The 12,883-nt window shown below is 41.2% G+C and overlaps 1 protein-coding gene across 1 annotated transcript in view; it reads right to left on the reverse strand.

Annotated features, from left to right (window-relative positions):
- Window positions 1-12,883, reverse strand: part of UBR4 (ubiquitin protein ligase E3 component n-recognin 4) — a 138,978-nt gene that overhangs the window by 115,537 nt on the left and 10,558 nt on the right. The window contains exons 3-11 of the mRNA XM_011993119.1: window positions 12,241-12,344; window positions 11,203-11,332; window positions 10,946-11,085; window positions 10,351-10,453; window positions 10,074-10,215; window positions 9,534-9,658; window positions 6,153-6,277; window positions 5,195-5,254; window positions 4,902-5,092 (exon numbers count right to left, since the gene is read on the reverse strand). Of these exons, the coding sequence (XP_011848509.1) occupies window positions 4,902-5,092; window positions 5,195-5,254; window positions 6,153-6,277; window positions 9,534-9,658; window positions 10,074-10,215; window positions 10,351-10,453; window positions 10,946-11,085; window positions 11,203-11,332; window positions 12,241-12,344 (1,120 nt within the window). The remainder of the gene's footprint in view (window positions 1-4,901; window positions 5,093-5,194; window positions 5,255-6,152; window positions 6,278-9,533; window positions 9,659-10,073; window positions 10,216-10,350; window positions 10,454-10,945; window positions 11,086-11,202; window positions 11,333-12,240; window positions 12,345-12,883) is intronic.

The following is a 12,883-nucleotide window of genomic DNA, read 5'->3' on the forward strand; positions in this document are numbered from 1 at the left end:
GAGGCCGAGACGGGCGGATCACGAGGTCAGGAGATCGAGACCATCCTGGCTAACACGGTGAAACCCCATCTCTACTAAAAAATACAAAAAAACTATTTTATATATATATAAAAATAAACAAATAAATCCTCCTGGAATAGAAGAAACTCCCAAATCGAAAATTTTCTGGAATTTAAACAATCAGTTCAAAGCTAATGGCATACGCAAAGATGCTGACTTTTAAATGTAGATTGAACTTTTAAAGAGTCATTGTTTTGAAAAGAAAAAGGTTAGAATTACCAACTTCTATAAAATATCTGGAAACAAATCTAAGAGAATAAAGGAGAGGCCGGGAGCAGCGATTCATGCCTATAATCCCAGCACTTGGGGAGGCCAAGGTGGGAGGATCGCTTGAGCCCAGAAGTTCAAGACCAACCTGGGCAACATGGCAAGGCCCCGTCTCTACAAAATATGAAAAACTTAGCCAGACGTGATGGTGCACACCTCTGGTACCAGCTACCCAATAGGCTGGGGCAGAAGGATTACTTGAGCCCAGGAGGTGGAGGCTGCAGTGAACTGTGTTCATACTACTGCACTCCAACCTGGGCGATACAGTGAGGCTCTGTTTCAAAAAAAAAAAAAAAGAAAAAGAAAAAGAAAAGAAAATTAATTACATTCGAGTAAAGTGTTTCCCTCCTATCCAAAATGTCCACATAACAAAAGATTAATATATCTGATTTACAAGTTCATATAAATCAAAAAGAGAAAAGAACAACCACAGGCCAGACGCGGTGGCTCACATCTTTATCCCAGCACTTTGGGAGGCTGAGGCAGGAGGATTGCTTGGGGCCAAGAGTGCGAAACCAGCCTGGTCAACGCAGCAAGATCCCATCTCTACAAAAAATTTTAAAAATTAGCTGGGCATGGTGGTGCACACCTGTAGTCCTAACTACTCAGGAAGCTGAGATGGGAGAATCACCAGAGCCCAGGAGTTCAAGGTTACAGTGAGCTATAATCCTATCATTGCTCTATAGCCTGGGAGACAAAGTGAGACTCCATCTTTGTAAAAATAATAATAAAAAAATTAAAAAGAAAATGACAAATACCAAAAAGAAAACCAAGGCAAAAGACATAAGGCAGTTTACAAAAGAAATACAAATGACTGGCCAGGCGCGGTGGCTCACGCCTGTAATCTCAGCACTTTGGGAGGCCGAGGCAGGCGGATTACGAGGTAAGGAGATCGAAACCATCCTGGCTAACACAGTGAAACCCTGTCTCTACCAAAAATACAAAAAATTAGCTGGGCGTGGTGGTGTGCGCCTGTGGTCCCAGCTACTCGGGAGGCTGAGGCAGGAGAAAGGCGTGAACCCAGGAGGCAGAGCTTGCAGTGAGCCGAGATCGCGCCACTGCACTCCAGCCTGGGCAACACAGCGACACTCCATCTCAAAAAAAAAAAAAAAAAAAAAAAGAAATACAAATGACCAATAAATACATGAAATGAAATACAATCACACTAGTAATCAAAGAAATACAAATACATGAAATATCATAGCATTTTCTCCTCTAAGATAAGCAAACATGAAGACTAACGATACCCAGTGTCAAAGAGAGCATGGGGAAATGGGCATATAAGCACACAGCTGGTGTCAATGCAAATTAGTGTTACTTTTCTAAAGAGTAGTCTGAGAAAACATTTCCAGTGTTTAAATATGTGAGCCCTTTGTCCTAACAATGGCACTTTTTGGAATTCATCCCAAGAGGATAATTAAATTCCCAAAAGTTTATATTTCAGGAAGTTATCAAAGCAAAATTTACCAAAACAAGACATTTGGAACAATCTAAATAAGTGCTTAGCAATAGGGGAATTAGGTAACTACGGTATATTTACATAGTGGAATACTGCTGGCCATTAAAAACTTAGACATTTTAATAGTGTCACTGAAAAGATGTTGCAGTATTTCATATACACCGATCCCATTTTTGTGAACTTACATAGTTTTTATATGTGCACAGAAAAATGTCTGAAAGAATGTTTACCAATTTGAGTGGTAGAATTTGGGATCATTTTTACCTTTCCTATTTATGCCCATCTTTATGGCTTGTCACTTATACAACATACATGCATTCTTTTAAAATATGAAGAAACAACAGCCATTTTAAAAGCGTGACTGCGGCCAGGCGCGGTGGCTCACACCTGTAATCCCAGCACTTTGGGAGGCCAAGCCGGGTGGATCATGAGGTCGTGAGATCGAGACCATCCTGGTTAACATGGTGAAACCCCTGTCTCTACTAAAAACACAAAAAATTAGCCGGGCGTGGTGGCGGGCACCTGTAGTCCCAGCTACTCAGGAGGCTGACGCAGGAGAATGGCATGAACTCGGGAGGTGGAGCTTGCAGTGAGCAGAGATGGTGCCACTGCACTCCAGCCTGGGCAACAGAGCAAGACCCCATCTCAAAAAAAAAAAAAAAAAGAAAAAAACCGTGACTGCTACTTTTAAGGATATACTTATTGGCCTTCTTTCATTTCCCTTTACAATGCCAAGAATGAAAATGGCCACTCATAAAATCACCAACTACCGTTTGCCCTGGAACACTCTCACCTCCTTACTTTGCCTAGTATCTATCGCCTTACCATGTCAATACCGGTTTCAGATTTCAGCTTAATTCCTTGAGGAAGCCTGCTCTGATGTCCCTAGCCAGGTCAAATGCCCCTGTTCTAGTACTCTCTAGATACAATTTGACATGGCCAGCCAGATTGGCTCATGCCTGTAATCCCAGTACTTTGGTATGCTGAGGTAGGCAGATCACTTGAGGCCAGGAGTTCAATACCAGCCTAGCCAACATGGCGAGACCCCATCTCTATTAAAAATGCAAAAACAAAAAAAAATCAGCTGGGCTGGTGGTACACACCTGTAATCCTAGCTACTTGGTGGCTGAGGCACAAGAATTGCTTGAACCTGGGAGGCAGAGGTTGCAACAAGTTGAAATTGCACCACTACACTCCAGCCTAGGCAACAGAGTGAGACTCTGCCTCAAAAACAAAAAAAAAGAAAGAAAAAGATATATTTGTATGGATATATACTTCATGTCTCTTGAGAATATGTCCATTTTTATGTTCATCACAGCACCCAGAACTAACACAGAGCCTGGGACAGAGAAGATGCTCAGAGGGTAATTTGTTAATGCAGTCCAGGCTGTGACCTCTTCCTGAAACTCCGGACTCACATATCCAACTGCCCACTCAACATCTGACATAGAGGTCTGACAGTCATCTTACACTCAGCATGGCCAAGATTACGTTTTTATTTCTTCCCCTTCCTCCCATTCAACCCACTCCTAAACAAGTGTTTCTGGTATCAGTAAATTATACAACCCAGTGGCCTCAAGCCAAAAAATCGTGATGTCATCTTTTTCACACCCAACATGCAAGCCATCAGTAAATCCTTACAGCTGTACCTTCCAAATATATTCCAATTTGACCTCTTTTCTCTGCCTTTGCCACACTACTCTATTCAAGTCACCTTCATATCTCACCTGGAATGATGCATTTGATGCTAACTGTTCTCCCTCCTTCTTATCTTATGCCCTGCAGTCTATTCTCAGATCACTAATAAATCAGGTTGCATCTCTCCCTTGTTTAATCCCTCTAACGGTTACTGACTGCGCACTTGGCCCTAGATGATCTGGCCACTGGCTACCTGTCTGACTAATTTTCTACCACTCTCCCACCTTGGTTTCTCCATTTTAGCCACACAGACCTAGCTGATCCCTCAGCAATGTCAATCATACTTCCACCTCAAACCTGAACAATTCTACCCCAAATACTTACAGAGCTCTGTTACCTCACATACGGTCTCTACACCATGTCTTTGGAACCCTTTCTGGATCATCCTAACTAAAATAATAGCCCTGGGCTGGGCACAGTGGCCCACACCTGTAAACCCAGCACTCTAGGAGCCTGAGGTGGGCAGATCACTTGAGGTCAAGAGTTCAAAACCCTGCCTGGCCAACATGGTGAAACCCCATCTCTACTAAAAATACAAAAATTAGCTGGGTGTGGTGGCATACACCTGTAATCCCAGCTACTTGGGAGGCTGAGGCACGATAATTGCTTGAACCCCTGAATTGGAGGTTACAGTGAGCCACAATCGCGCCACTATACTCCAGCCTGGGCAACAGAGGGAGACTCTGTCTCAAAAAAATAAAATAAAATAAAATAAAATAAAATAAACCCCTATGACTCTCTGGCCCCTCGTTCTGACATCTTTTTCTTCACAACATTTATATATGATTATAATCTACTCATTAGTAGATTTGTTCACTGTTTCTCCAGATATAAAATAAACTCCATAAAGGCAAGGGCATCACTTTGTTTAGTGCTATATCCTCAATGCCTAGAATAGGGCCTAGCATATGATAGGGATTCAATGAAAAAATAAAATCCAGAAACACCTGGGCTTAGAAAACAAAACCTGAACAGCACATTGGTCATATCTCTTCTTTCAGAGTTCGTCAAAACAATAGCAAACATTACAGGAAGCAAACCAGCAGGCCCTAACAATATTCTCATCTTATGGGTTATACATGCAAGAACTCAACTCCAAGTCAAACAAGCCCGCTTTACAAGACATAAACATGTTTTTCTGATTTGAACTTCATAAAATTCCTGAAATACACATTGCACAGATATTTTTCCCCTCTGATAGATGAGGAAATTGGATCAAAGAGAATAAGTGACTTATCTAAAAATCACCAAGCTATGTTGTGGAGATAACAGATCATGATCATTATCTTCGTTGTTAAATTCAAACCAGGTAGGAAGGCAAATTTTCCTATTGATACGAAGTCATACTAGCTCCCTGTCAATATAAAACGTTAGGGAAATAAAACAAAATATAAGTTACAATCAAGTAGACACATACCCTTTTCCAGGCCCCAGTTTAGGAGAGCCCACTCCCTCTTTAGTACGAGAAAGGATGTCTCTGACTCGGAGGGCGGCCAGCGGGTCCTTCTCTTTCCCCTTATCAGCCAGTGCAGTAGGACTGAGGTTCAATATGAGGAAAAGGCTGTTTAACAAGCACCAAGCACCCAGCAACTGGAAATTCTGATAGTGCTGTTGTAAAAGGCACAAAATAAAAAACATAATCATAGAGATATTCACATCTCACAGAGGACAAGATAGTAAGTATGCAGCAGAGACAGATAAGCTTCTTACCTCACCACCAGCTCGGCGAGAACTGCTGATTGCTTGTCCAATCATGTCGTAGATTTCGAGCTGTACAATATCAAACAGACACAAAAATCTAAACAAGCTGACAGATTTCATTATAAATGCTAAATCCTACCCAAATCAATTTAACTTGAAGAGTTCAATATCCTCTTTTCAATGATACATTCCATTGCACTTTCCTTGACCTTCACATGGAGCTGACTCCCTCTTTTCATGTGGATCAAATGTCACCATCTCAGAAGCCATCCCTCCTCCCAATCAAAAGCAGCATGCGCAGCTCCACATCAGATCACTTTTTTTTTTTTTTTAAGATGGAGTTTCACTCTTGTTGTCCAGGCTGGAGTGCAATGGTATGATCTCGGCTCCCTGCAAACTCCATCTCCCAGGCTCAAGCGATTCTCCTGCCTCAGCCTCCAGAGTAGCTGGGATTACAGGCATGCGCCACCACACCTGGCTAATTTTTGTATTTTTAGTAGAGATGGGGTTTCACCATGCTGCCAGGCTGGTTTTGAACTCCTAACCTCAGGTGATCCACCCACCTCCCAAAGTGCTGGGATTACAGGTGTGAGCCACTGCGCCCGGCCCAGATCACTCTTAATCACAATGTATTGTTTCAGTGCACTTAATCACTATCCCATATTTTCCTGTTTACTGCATTCCCCTAAAAGTACACTGACACACAGTAAGCCCTCAAACGTATTTGCTGAATTAATGGCTAATCTTTCAAGTGTGTTCTACAGAGATAGGGAAACAGCAATATACCAAATCAACCAATATACCAAATCAACAAGCTGGATGCCTACCTCTTAGACCTACTAGTACCCAGGGAAAGTAGTGTGGAGAATACTTTAAGTTCTTTGTTCTATCATGGAAGAAAGTGGAACTGGCCATACTCCCTCATTTGAACAATCAAGGTTCCCTTATCCCCAGATCTTTGGCTTACACATTTCTGGACAATCGTAGCTGCGTCACTTTCATAGTCATCTTCTTTGGAGCTGGTGGACCCTGTCCGCACTTGCTGGGCACTACCCACATGCAGGATGGCCATGCAGGTTGCCACACTCACACCTGAAAAAGAAGATGCACAGGTCTCAGCCACGGAGTGCACCCAAGAATCCACCAAAGCTGAAACACAAAAGCACAATCCACCCACAAGCAATTCCATGATTTGATTACTTAAAATAAACACCATTAAGAGCAAGACTAAATAGGTTTACCATACAATTCAGTAACCAGACTGCTAGGTATTTATCCAAATAAGCTAAAAACTTACACACACACACACACACACACACACACACACACACACACACACACGAATGTCCTTCAATAGGAGAATAAACTGTGGTATATCCATACAATGGAATATTCAGCAATAAAAAGAAATGGGCTATTAAGCCATGAGAAGACATAGAGGAACCTATATGCATGCTGCTAAGAGAAAGAAGCCAATCGGAAAATCCGGCTTATTGTATGATTCCAACTACATGACATTCTAGAGAAGGTAAAACTAGAGAGAGAGTGGAGATCAGTGGTGTGGTGTTACCAGGGGTCGAGGGATGGGGTAAGGAATGAATAGGTGGAGCAAAGGGGATTTTTAGGGCAGTGAAACTATTTTGTACAATATGGTAATCATGGATACATGACACCATACATTTGTCAAAGCCCATAGACCTGTACAACACAAAAATGAAACCCCAATGTAAACTATGGACTTTAGTTAATAATAATATATCAATATTGGTTCATCAATGACAATCTAACATACTAATTAAAAGTATTAATGATAAGAGAAACTAGCTATAAGGGAGAGGGAGTACATGGGAACTCTATAAACCTAAAATTGCTTTAAAAATAAAATCTAAGCCAGGTGAGGTGGCACAAGCCTCTAATTCCAGTTACTTGGGAGGTTGATGTGGGAGGATCATTTTCACCAAGGGGTTTGAGGCTACAGTGAGTTATAATTGGTACACTGCACCCCCGCCTGGCTGAAACACCAAGATTATGTCTCTAAAAAAAAAAAGGAATAAAAATAAATAATTAAGGCCGGGCATGATGGTTCACACCTGTAATCCTAGCACTTTGGGAGGCCCAGGCGGGCAGATCACCTGAGGTCAGGAGTCCGAGACCAGCCTTACCAACATGGCGAAACCCCACCTCTACTAAAAATACAAAAATTAGCCAGGCGGAGTGGCAGGCGCCTATAATTCCAGCTCCCAGCTACTCGGGAGGCTGAAGCAGGAGAATCACTTGACCCTGGCGGGCAGAGGTTGCAGTGAGCTGAGACTGAGCCACTACATTCCAGTCTAGGCAAAAGAGCGAAACACCATCTCAAAAAAAATTACAATAATTAATTAATTAAATTTAAAATCTAGAGCCAGGCACAGTGGACTCAAGAGGCTGAGGTGAGAAGATCACTTGAGCCTAACAGTTCAAATCTAGCCTGGACAACACAGCAAGACCGTATTTCTTAAATAAATAAATAATAAAATCTAATAATTTGAAAAAATTAAAAATAAAAATAAATTTTAAGATTATGAAAAAAAATCCTATACCTGGAATTTCTCAAAGACATCATAGCCAAATTCCTTTCCTTAAATCAAATCCCAAGTGATCAAATTTTAACAAACCAGATTTGGGTAATCCGACTATGAATTTTTAAAGAATCTCCAGTCCTTACTGACTTGAATCACTTACTGACTGAGTACATTGAGATCCATGTGAGGGTAACGAAATTCCCTGGAAATCAAAATAAATAAACCCCAAATTTAAAAATGGAAAATCAACAGTAGAGCACGAGGAAGCTCAATACTGGAAATTAGCTACAAAAGAACATATTCTCACATGTATCCTTAACTTTCTACTCTTAATGCTGCTGCCCTAGCTGAGGCCCTGAATGTGTGCTGCCTGAATGACTGCCAATTCCTCCTGAGTAGTTTCCCTGCCTCCAATATGTCCCCACACCAAATTACCTTGTACACTACTGCCTGAATGTTCTTCCTAAAATACAGCTCAGATCCTCTCACAGCTCAGAAGCTGTAACGGTCTCTACTATCTACAGGATATGGTCCAAATGACTTAGTCTGCATTTCTAATTGAGTCTTGCTTTCTGTCCAATTATACAACACCCACGAATAGCCATAAAACCTACAGACTTACTTACACACACAAACACACACACACACACACACACACACAAAACTTATGCAGTATGTTCCCCCAAACTCTTGGATACTTTTTGTCTGCTTCTGCCTCTGCCTAGAAATAGCCAAGCCGAGATCCTACCTGACTTAAGATTCAACATCAAAACTCCTTCATGATTACTGCCTTTCTCAACTGAAAGCGAGCTCTCCCTCCTCTAAGCTTCCAAAGTACTTTCTCATCTCTCACTCAGTTTCTTTACTTACAAGTTATTTACTAACATCCTCTAAAAGACAGTAAGGTCCCTGAGGGCACAGATGCCTTTATCTTTATACTCTTATTCACACATAGATGTTCAAATTAAAACTGTTCAGAGAATGTAGTGAGATCAACCTCAGCAATTTCGTGGTGTTTCCAAGGTCAGGTTTCCAAGACTATCTGCTCAAAGCTTCACTTGCAAAACCAAGTAAACTTCTAAAATCGCTATAACTTCCAAGACATACCAGAGATATGATATGTCTTGCAACTTTATGCCAAAGATCAGTGATCTGGGCTAAAAAGTCCTTTTAACAATAACTTAAAAGAGAGTAAACACCAGCTGTCAGGTCCTGCTTCAAAGGCAGTAAGATCAACAGGAAGAAAGGGGATTTTATGAAAGCTTAAAGAATACCATTCTTTGTATTTATCAGTATAAACAGATACCACCTGTTCCACAAAGCCTTCTTCAAACCTGATCCCACAGCAAGACTCAACTCCTTTCTTCTCTGTGTACCCAAAATATTCTATACTTCTCTTATTGCCTTTAATACTGTTTTATATTATACTGTTTAGCCTTATGTGTTCTCTGCCGCTCAGATGTAGCCTCCTTGAGGGCAGAGACTACACGTAGTTCATCTCAATATCCCAACAGTCTTTGGCACTTTGCTTTTTATACAGTAAATATTTAACATCTGCACATACTATAAAATAAAATATGCGTATAACGCAATGGCAGCAGTGAACCAACAGGACCATTTACAAAGATTCCTATTGAGTCCTCATTTCACCTTGATGGGACGTTAGATGATCCTTGAGGGAAGGGAGCAAGGGGGATGAGTAGAGTATTCAGAAGGATTTTCACGGTTTCCTGAAAGTATATCTGTGCTTGACAGAGAAAATGAGACCAGATACAATAAATTCTCACCTGCATACAGACAACTTAGGCTGAGGACTGTCACATCTTGTAGACGAGAAGGATTGAGAGGTTCCAACACAGGTAGAGAAAGGGTATCCAATGCCATAGTTACATCAATCACCAATGAATGAAAGCTGGAACACGACAGAGATCGACAAGTGTCTCTTAGAATCATTCACTTCTATAATGTGACAGTTAAAGCAATTACCAGCATGGGCCTGGCACAGTGGCTCACACCTAAAATCCCAACACTTTAGGAGGCCAAGGTGGGAGGATTGCTTGAGCCCAGGAGTTCAAGACCAGCCTGGGTAACATGGCAAAACCCTGACTCTACAAAAAATACAAAAATTTGCCAGGCATGGTGGTGTGTGCCTGTAGCCCCAGTTACTCAGGAGGTCTGAGAACTGCTTGAGCCCAGGAGACAGAGGTAACAGGGAGCCGAGATTGCACCCCTGCACTCCAGCCTAGGTGACGGAACAAGACCCTATCCCAAAAACAAAACAAAACAAAACGAAAAAAGTAAAGCATGTGCACCGTGAAGCACCTTACCCATTACGAACAGCAGTGGCATCTGCTACTGTTGCAGGCATTATGAAGAAGGAATTAGCTAACACTGCATCTTGGAACCGATTGATATAGCGTAGGAAATATGGCAGGTTCAAACACACACGCAGTAGCTTCTCAGAGCCACCTAAATGAATGAAAACCACGACCTCACAAACAGGCCTTTGTCTGATGCTTGATTCTTATGCACATGACAGAAGCACACTTAAGGAATTTTTAATAGCCCAGAAATCAGCTTTCTGATAACAGTTGAGAGTCTTACCAAGCTCTTGAAGACTAGCCACGTTCTGAGCTATGAACACATTCTTGGTTTTGATAGCTGAGGCTTGATCTGTAGATGACTGCTCATCACTTTCTCCTTCCACCTGAAAAGGAACATAAGGCCTGTCAAGATACTATTATCTCTTCACCAAACCAACTGTCAAAAGTGAGCAGTGGCTGCATGGATACTCTCCAGACTCCTCAGTTAATGATGGGAAAATTCCTTACTAATGTTGGAGAAAATACAAGTTACATTTCCAGGAGGAGGGAAAAAAACATACAGCTTTAAAATATATATATCTTCTATAACCAAAATGGAGTGAGGCCTTTATATAGAAAACTGTACATATACCTTACATTTGTTAATTTGCATTGAGAGAAGCCTAGAATGGTTGTCAAAACAGTAGTAACTGTGGACAGAAGAAGGAGTTGGGGTGAATTTTACTTGCTTTATTTTGTATTCCTCAATTTCTTTTGTCCCACAGACACGTATATCATTTTATATCGCAAACATAAAATACATCACTTTTTCTCCCCTAGTGTCATTATCTTAACAAATCCCACAAAGAAGAAGACATTTGACTAAAGAAACTTACCAGAGTCTGTGTACTGATAGGTTGCGATGCTACAGTTCTAGGGTTAAAAACTGAGGTCAACTGGTTCAAAAAATTCATCTGTACCTCCTTTTGCCTCAACTCAGGGCTTACTGGTGAGGCCAGCTCTTTCTGATCTTCCACTGCAAAATACAAAAGCAAAAAAAGGGCTGAGGAAAGTGCCACTAGAAGGCAAAGGTGCCATGGAAAAGGTGCCATGAGGGTGATCATGTGATCAGATCTGTCAAAGGAACACCCACCATCTGAAAGTGTCTTCACTGTTTGGGGCAGCTTGGCGGATTTCATCATTGCTGTAAATGTGATAATTTCAGTTCTATCTAGTCGGCTACAGCCAGTGCACAGGCCCTTGATTAGAAGAATCAAGTGTTTCTGAAAAGAAAACAAATGCAGTGGGGAGAGCGGGGAGGGACAGCATTAGAAGATATACCTAATGTAAATGACGAGTTAATGGGTGCAGCACACCAACATGGCACACGTATACACAGGTAACAAACCTGCACGTTGTGCACATGTACCGTAGAACTTAAAGTATAATTTAAAAAAAAGAAAGAAAGAAAACAAATGCAAATAGATCTTTCAGAAAATTCTACTCTTTTGGGAATTCTAACTGGCACAGGGTCAAATTTAGGTTCATATAAACACTAACGCAAAGACTGCAAGCTGATGTCCTTAGACTGTACGTAGCTTGCAGATGTCTTATTGTTCTCACAATATTTTTTTAAAATTTGAAGTGAATAAAAAGATTCACATGCAAATCCAAACTCCTCACTCTCAAATAATTCACAGTATAGCAACCTTGCACCTCCATTCCTGCATGGCAATAATAAGCCAGAGCCAAATAGTGGTTGGCCCCTGTAGTTGGGGCCTGCAATCTTCTCAACTAGCACACTTTACTCATTTTCTGTTACTTACCTGGCCAGCCTGGGCAAAATGGCAAAACCCTGACTCCACAAAAAATACAAAAATGTCCAATCCTTGAGAAGACTCTGTAGCCCCACGTACCAGAGGCCGGCAAAATACAGCTCCAATTCAACCACTGCCTGTTTTTGTAAATAAAGTTTACTGGAACACAGCCATGTTCATCATTTACATATTAATCTATGGCTGTTTTCACACTAAAAAGGCAAAGTTAACTAGCTGCAACAGATAACATACAGCCTGCAAATGATTTTCTATCTGGCCTATTACAGAAAAAGTTCACTGACCTCTGCTCTATGCCACTAGTCAGTCACAATACTGCTTTGGAATAGGGCAAGAAATGGGCCCATCACTCTCACCTGGGACACAGCACAAGCCTCATCTGGATTCTCCAGACGCAGGAGAGAAAACTCAATTAGAACTTTACAGGCCGCTGCCACTGACTGAAGTTGGTTCCGGGGAACTGAGAAAGTAATAAACATTACTTAATTTCAGACTGCTCAGCCTTGGTCAAGAAATCAAGCAAAGTAAGTATTGAGCTCTATGTCCAACATTCCCAATATCATAACAATTATTCAGAGCCAAAAACCCAAGGGGTGAACAAAGGTATTTTAACATCAATAACTATCAGATCAATTTATCTCATATTTACTAGAAATCAGGATAACTGTAATAGGAAATACATCACACCAGTGCAACGCACTTCAAATGTACTAACTCATCTAATTCTTAAACCAATTCTATGAGGCAGATATTCATATTATCCCTGTCCATTTTTAACAGCTGAGCTAACTAAATGACTTGACGAAAGTCACACAGCTAGATTTAAATCCAGGCAGTCAGCCTCTAGAGTTTATGCTCTTAACCACTAAACCAGGAGTGTGCAACCTTTTGGCTTCCCTGGGCTACACCAGAAGAATTGTCTTGGGCCACACAAAAAATATACTAACAGTAACAATAGCTGATGAGCGTTTTTTTTTAAAAAAAAAAAAAAAAAAAAAA

This window comes from Mandrillus leucophaeus, unplaced genomic scaffold, assembly GCF_000951045.1.
Source record: "Mandrillus leucophaeus isolate KB7577 unplaced genomic scaffold, Mleu.le_1.0 Scaffold426, whole genome shotgun sequence".
Taxonomy (NCBI): domain Eukaryota; kingdom Metazoa; phylum Chordata; class Mammalia; order Primates; family Cercopithecidae; genus Mandrillus; species Mandrillus leucophaeus.